General features: G+C 44.3%; 2 protein-coding genes across 2 annotated transcripts; both read left to right on the forward strand.

Moving 5' to 3' along the window:
• Positions 1–961: 961 nt before the first annotated feature.
• Positions 962–4,099, forward strand: LOC112878144 (polyubiquitin-like). Its single transcript, XM_025942563.1, has 2 exons — positions 962–1,077; positions 2,962–4,099. The coding sequence occupies exons 1-2, from the start codon at positions 1,027–1,029 to the stop codon at positions 3,865–3,867; spliced, it is 957 nt and encodes a 318-aa protein (XP_025798348.1). The 5' UTR covers positions 962–1,026; the 3' UTR covers positions 3,868–4,099.
• Positions 4,100–4,723: 624 nt separating this feature from the next.
• LOC112872832 (polyubiquitin-like) lies at positions 4,724–6,654 on the forward strand. Its single transcript, XM_025935869.1, has 2 exons — positions 4,724–4,765; positions 5,734–6,654. The coding sequence occupies exons 1-2, from the start codon at positions 4,724–4,726 to the stop codon at positions 6,652–6,654; spliced, it is 963 nt and encodes a 320-aa protein (XP_025791654.1).
• The last annotated feature ends 1,110 nt before the right edge of the window (positions 6,655–7,764 follow it).

Raw genomic sequence — 7,764 nt, forward strand, 5'->3', positions numbered from 1 at the left:
AAAACTATTCAAAATACTAAAAACTATTCAAAATATGACTACCCTAAGAAATATTTCTAAAAACTATTGAAAATACTAAAAACTATTCAAAATATAACTTCCCTAAGAAATATTTCTAAAAACTATTGAAAATACTAAAAACTATTCAAAAAATAACTACCCTAAGAAATATTTCTAAAAACTATTGAAAATACTAAAACTATTCAAAATATAACTACGCTAAGAAATATTTCTAAAAACTATTAAAAATACTAAAAAGTATTCAAAATATAACTATACTAAGAAATATTCCTAAAAGCTATTAAAAATACTAAAAACTATTCAAAATATAACTACCCTAACAAATATTCCTAAAAACAATTGATAATTATACGACTAGAACGAGAATATACCTCCAAACCGACGTGTGAACAGGGCTTCGCCGCTTTCTCTCCTCTCTTCCTCTCCTCCCTTTCTTTTTTTCTTGATTTTTGCTGAATAATATGAGAATTTAGGGGTAGCTGGGGGCTTATATAGTGGTGGAGGAACGTCCCGCACGTTGGGCGGGCCGGATGCCCTTCCCGGAAACCTCCCGCCCGTTGGGAGGGCGGGATGCCCCTCGGGGGACCTCCCGCCCGTTGGACGGGCGGGATGCCGCCGCGGCCGCGTCAAGGGCTTCTTCGCGAATAAGAAAAGTTTTTTATTCGCGAAGAGACCCTCGGGAGGGACCTGGGAAAAAATTTTGGACCTGCCGCCCGTTGGATGGGCGGGAGGTCTCCGGCCCCACGCTTCCCGCCCGTTGATCGGGCGGGAGGTACCCATTTTTCGAAAATTTTCAAAATGGCACCCTTTTTCGAATTTAATTTTTTAAACTTTTTTTAAAAAATTCCCCACGTGGACGTGGTCAGGGGTGGGAACGGAACGTTGGAACGGGAAAGGGGAAAGGCAGGGGATGGAAACTGAAACGCCTCCGCTTCCGCTACTTCCGCGTCCTCGACAACTACAAGCACACGCCACCACCTTGTGCAGCGACTGAGGCGGCGGCGGATGAAGCGGGGCGCCATGGACGTGCGCCAGGAGCAGCCGCCTCGGTACAAGGTTCGGCTCGCTTTCCCTCGGTCTCCTCGCGCGCCCGTCGCTTCACCTCGGGCCCAGCGTACCGTTAGATCGTCTGTTCGTGGCGGAATGGAACGCGAGTCGCGGCGGCCGCGGCGGCGCCTCGCGGATTCGTGGGGCGCGCCTGCGGTGCGGGCGTCACGGCCGACTAGGGGCGCCCAGTCTCTGGTCCAATCGATCGATCGGTTCCAAGGTGGTGAGGTGGGGTTTTGGGTTTAGGACTTTATCAAGGTCGGTGCTTTTTCGAGACGTTCTTGATCGCGGTGTGATACTTCTATCGAGGAAGTACCAGTGTTGGAGGTGATTTGACTTTGCGTGTTGCATTGAGCTGTTTTGTGAGGATGATGCTCTCGGTACGATACTATTATGGTTAGCAAGATTTGATGCGATCTTTTAGGAGAAAGCTAAAGAACAATGTAGTGTTCTAGAGAAGAAAAACACTCGAATTTCGGGGTAAGATGGCTGGGATGCTCACCTTCTCCACCTCTGGCAAGAATCTTCGGTGATTAATTAGGGTCCGGGGTTTGGAGCTCCGGCGATGTTTGCTCAAATGCTTGGTCCTCGTGGTGGTGGCTGCCGTGGCACGGGAGGTGGAGGAGGCCGGTTGAGCAGGGTAGGGGTGGGGGTGTCATGACTCTATGCATTAGCATGGTGCCATATCCAGCAGCCCCCGCCGGAGATGAGGAAGGAGGGCAGGGCAGGGGTGCTGGCATTGTGAAAAATCGATACCAGAGGTGAGGAAGAAGGGAGTGGTGGACTGGTGGTGGCGGAGCTCACCATGATGACACATCAGGGTGGGAGGTGAGTTGCGTGGGGCAGTGTGTTGGTGGTCGCGGTAGAGACGTGTGGCCTGGGAAGGGTTTCAGAGGTGGAAGATGACTAGCAGACATGAAGAAATAAATGATTATGTTGCACGCTTTGATTCAAAGGGCTCTGAAGTTGTATAGGAGTAATTTCTAGTAAACTTTTAGGGAAAAAAGTAATTTCTAGTAATGTTTCTAAGCTTCTGGGCCCTGATTTCGTGGTGGTCAGGGCAATTATTTTTCATCTGAACCAGGCCATCAGATGCTGCAACTGGTGGGCAGCTTGTTTTGTTTTGGATGTTCGAGATGAGGCCATGCTATGATGTATGCTGATAGGCTGGTAGCCAAAGGTCTTAGCAGCTTGTGGTCGTGATGCCCATGTAAGTTGATATTGTTAGTCATGGTCTTGTTACTTTTTGGCGAGTTATCATGTAAGTATTGTGGTCCTGGTGGGTGCGTGTACGGGCTGTATGTGTCACCTTGAACTCCTTTCTTCCTAATATAATGATGCGCCATGATGCCCATGTCAGTTGAGTCTGTTAGTCGAGGGCTTGTTGCTTTCTGGCAAGTTCTCGTGTATCTAGTGCGGTGCTGGTGTGCGTGTGTGTGGGTTGTATGAGTCATCTCTTGAACTTGTTAATATAGCGATGAACGATTGTCCTGTACGTTCGAAAAAATGAGTGATAAGAGTTGGAACTCTAGTCAGTGCTTTACTGTAAGCTCCTTCATCCCGTGCAGATCAACTATGATCAGTTCTTGGAAGTCATTTGACCCTTTGGCATTATCAGCATACTTAGCGATAATTGCCTTGGGCATCCTGAATCATGATATTCACAATGTAACAACTATTGCTGTATGCTGCGAAGCAAAATAGATAATATCAAAAGGGATTGAGGTTTACATGTGGCACCTGCTGAATTTGTTTTTATTATTTTTCTATGTTGTATACACTAGCTTCATTCTTGTTCTGATGTTCTTTTATTGCAAACTTTGATGCATTATATTTTTTTTGAAAGATCAAAAATTTCTTAGTAATTCTGTAGTTCCCCTGTCCTCTTTGCAGATCCAGGTCAAGATGGTGAAAACGGTGGCACTTGATGTGAAGTCCACTGATACCGTTGATCAGATCAAGACTAAGATCAGTGCCATAGAGGGGATTGGTAAGAGCCAGCAAGTGCTCTTTTTTTGTGGAAATCACTTGGAGAACAACAACAGGCTTGCTGATTACAACATCATGACAAACTCTTCTGTCGACCTCTATGTAACCGATGGGATGCAAATATCTGTCAGTATCCCCTCAGTTGGAAAGATAATCAAGCTCAATTTGAAGAAATCCCAGAGTGTTGCTGATGTCAAGTCAGAGATTGAACAGAAGGTGGGAATTCCTCTGGATGAACAAATCCTGATGTATGGGTGCCAACAGCTTGAGGACAACAAGTTGCTGAGTCAGTGTGGTTTGAGCAACGGCCACACGCTGCATGTTCTGGTCTGCCCAACTGACAAGCTGCGTATATCTATCAATGTTGATGGTGAAAGAACTGTGAATCTAGATGTCAAAAGCTGGTATACTGTTGCTGATGTCAAGTTGATGATTGAGACCTTTGAGGGTTTACCTGCATGCTCACAGATACTCATGCGAACTCAACCTGGCGGTGCTGAAACACTGAAAGACACTGAAACGCTGCAGAATCAGCACATCAGGAACAATGACACCCTCATGCTGCATCAGAACATCCAGTTCTTCGTCAAGACATATGAAGGGAAGACGTTAACGATGTCTATGAGGACGTGTGACACGACGGACAAAGTCATGGAGAAGGTTGCAGCAAAGCTGATGATGATGGCAGGTGTCTACTACCTGCACTACGGGGGGCATGTTATGTGTCCTGAGGATACTCTTCAGAAGCACAAGGTCGCGAACAATTCCACAGTTGATATCCGCCTTCGGAATTCAAATGTAGTATCCTAGTATGGCAAAACAAAAGGATACCCTAGGGAGCTAGTTGCAACCTCCTTCAGGCAAGGTCAAGGAGCAAACTTAGTTGCGTAGCCTCACAGAGAACTGTAGGTTCACCATTTTGAAGTTAACTGGATGCTTGTGGTTTTTGGTTGGGTAAGGTCCTGTGTCTACTGTCTGGTGGCCTGGTGGGTATGCGGTTAACTGAATGTTTGTGAGACTTGGTTGGGTAAGGTCTTTTTTTTGGTTGGGTAAGGTCTTATGTCGTCTGTCCGGTGGATGTCTTCTGTATCCTCGGTATCATCTCAGGAACGATGGCTTGTTTGCCACCCAAGGAGAAGATGCAATTCTGTTATGGTTGTTCTTTTCACTGTCATTTCTCATCGTAGCATGTGATCCTCTCCCTCTGTGCCGTGCGCTCTCATTCGAGCGCTTGATATGGATCAATCGTGTTGTTGACAGGGTACAATTAAAATTTGATAAATATGCAAATCAAGACAAGATTTTGTACAGCAGGTTTCGCCATTACTCCTCTCTACGGTGCACACTTTTATATATTCTACCACACACCAAGGAAAAGAAAATACCAGGTATCAATGCACAAATCCTCTTTCGGCGCATGCATAAAAATTCTAAAATATGCACAACTAAGAGAATTTGGGTGTTGTTTGTATGTGCCATCCTGTAAAATCTGTATTTCAAATCGAATTGCCCAACGACGAGAACACGGACCGTTTGCTGACCTCATCATCACCCCGCATCGGGCACCCCGCCGTCGTTGACGGAAGCAGCGGAAGCCGCAGCACAGCTCTGTTCCTTCCGCGACACAAATCCCGGTGGAGAGCAGCGCGGCGGCGGCGGCGACTCCATGGGCTCCCGCCAGGAGCAGCAGCGCCACAGCAGCTACAAGGTAAGCGGCGCCCTGGTACCCAGCGCTTCCTATCGCAGTCTCAAGGTTCCCGTCTCGGTGTATGTGTGTGTGGCTGGGTGCTCGGGTTTCTCGGCAGAATGTGGGTTGCGAGACGGTGCTATGTTGTGGTGTTGTGGATTCGGGGGCGGCGTGTTGAATTTTCTGTTCTGCCATTCGGCTTCCTCCAAGAGGATGGTGCCTCTGGCAAGAACACCCTTCCAGAAAAGTCTTGAAGTACGGTTTGTGACTGCATGTTTGTGGTGTGGTTCCGGTCTTGAAGTGCTCAGTGAGCATTTTTCTTCTCTTTCAAATACGGTTACCAAGTTTTTGGAGGAACATTATCCCATTTTCAATTTTTTTAATAATATTTATAGTAGAGCGGAAGACAGAAATGAATTCTATCCGTTGGGGATTGATTTGAAGGGAAGCTGTAAAAATGTACTACCTCTGACAAGTCGCGTTTCTATGGGCTCCATTTCCATGGTGATCAGGGGGAGGGCAAGTTAGGTATGCTTATCTGAACCTGGTTTTCAGTTCAGATGCTGCCGATAGTGGTGTAATTCTGGTTTTGCAGGATAAGTTAGTGATAAAATATCTTTTGGAAAAGAAGCTAGTGATAGATACTTTTTTGATCTAATTTCGGTGGCCTGCTTCTTGCTTTTACTTGATACATTATATTGTGCTTTTTAGCCCCAATCAGCACATGTTTACTTTATCATTGTAGCAATACTGCAATACTTGCCTCGGGAGTCTTAAACTGCTAAGTAACAACTTTTATTTGTGTTCAAATGTTTATTTAGTCCCGTTTTGTTTATTCAGCATGTGTTACCTCCATTTTTGTTTTCATGTTTTCTTTCCTATGAACTCTCATGCATTTGTAACATGAGAGTTGGGGCTTATGATTTTTTCTTTTTAGAAAAAAATACCACTCCTTACTTGCTTAGTATTTCTGTTAATCTTGTGTCCAGATCTATGTCAAGATGATGAAAACTGTACCGCTTGATGTTGAATACACTGATAGGGTCGATCAGGTGAAGGCTAAAATTGGTGCCATTGAGGGGATTGACAAGGGTCAGCAAGAGCTCTTTTTTGCTGGAATTCACTTGAAGAATGACAACGTGATCACTGATTATGGCATCATGGCCAACTCTTCTGTTGACCTCTATGTAACTGATGGGATTCAAATATCTGTCAAGATACCCTCTGTTGGAAAGACTATCAAGCTCGATGTGAAGAAATCCCAAAGTGTCGCTGACATCGAACAGAAGGGTGGGATTCCTCGGAATGAACAAATCCTGATGCACGCAGGCCGACAGCTTGAGGATACTCAGTTTGGTTTGGGCAATGGTCAGACGCTGCATGTTCTGATTTGTCCGACTGAAAAGCTGCATATATCTGTCAATGTTGAGGGTGAAAGAACTTTGAATCTCGATGTAAAAAGCTGGTATACTATTGCTGATGTCAAGTTGATGATTGAGACCATGTTGGGTTTACCTGCCTTCATGCAGACTCAATCTGGCGGTGATGCAGAACTTGAGGACACTCAGATACTGAAGAGTCTACATGTCGAGAACGGAGAGGTCCTCATGTTGTACCAGAGTGTCCAGTTGTTCATCAAGACTTGGGAAGGGAAGACGTTAACAATGTCAGTGAAAATGTCTGGCATGACAAAGGATGCCATGAAGAAAATCGAAGAAAAGCTGCCACTTAAGGAAGGTGTCTATTATCTACACTACAGGGGCCGTGTTCTATCTCCTGGGGACACTCTTCGGAAGTCTAAGATTGGGAGCAATTCTACCATTGAAGTCCGCCTCCAGAATGTTGAGGAGTATTGCAAAAAAGAAAGAAGCGCCGGGGAGCTAGCTAGTTGGGCCAGGAGACTGAACTAAGCTGCTTAGTCTCCATTAGAGGTTGCAATATTAAAGTAGCGGTTGGACAAGTCTAGTCGTGAACTGGGCGATGTTTCTGCCTTTTGATTGGGTCTTTCTTTTTCATTCCCATCTAATACTCCTAGTTTTGAAGCAGTACCTGTGGCGCAGTTGCTAAGCCTTCGGCGGAAGGAGCAGAGGCAGTGCTGCTGCTATTTCTCGCTACAATGGCTAGTGAATTCAAGTAAAAGGTTCCAGGCTAATGCATTGAAAATGTTACTACTGACAGTCATGGGTATTTGGAATTCTAAGACAATATGGCCAGTTGTGAAATCAAAGGTCTGAAATTCTGTATGGATCGTAAGTCATGGCTTGTATTATTGTCTCTCATGCACTTGATCACCTGCTAGTACTTGCTTATGTGGGCATTCAATTGGTCTGCTGGCACTAAATTTCCTATATTGGTCAAGTGACGGTGTCTCCTTATAATTGAATTCCATTCTAATAATTATAAATTAGACACAAATCTATTAAGTTAATATGATTATATACGGAATATATGTATACTCTTGCTGGCCACGAGAAAAATACTTATATGCAGGGGCGAAGCCACGTTATGTGGTAGCCTGGTACACATGCACCAGGGTAAACCAGTAAATTTACTAATATTTACCATATATCACAAGAAAAAATTGTTTGTTACCTAAGGGTGCACCACCTCAATTTTATGTTAGCTTCATCCCTGCTTATGTGCTATATTTCTACTGTAGAGAAGTGAGTCAAAAGAACGTGCTATAAGTTGTGAAATAAAAACATAGATTGGTGGTGTATATAATCAATTTCCATCTCATATCCTATAAATTTAGGAAAGGCTTATATATAAACTTTAGAAAGTGATGGGATGTTAAATTGTAAGCCAAATAATCTAGTTTATTAAGTAGAAATGAGAGGATCCAAATGGCCCTTACAATAAAAATGTGTAAAATTAGCATAATGAATAGAATCGCCAAATCAGAGATGATTCGGACCACGTTTTATGTTTTGTTTCTAAAATTAGCATTGCTCTTGCCCAGCTGATTGTTCCATTTCGAATTTTCCACAATGTTTGGTTTCCCTATGATTTGTTAGGAA

The sequence above is a fragment of the Panicum hallii genome, chromosome 9, assembly GCF_002211085.1.
Source record: "Panicum hallii strain FIL2 chromosome 9, PHallii_v3.1, whole genome shotgun sequence".
NCBI classification, from domain to species: domain Eukaryota; kingdom Viridiplantae; phylum Streptophyta; class Magnoliopsida; order Poales; family Poaceae; genus Panicum; species Panicum hallii.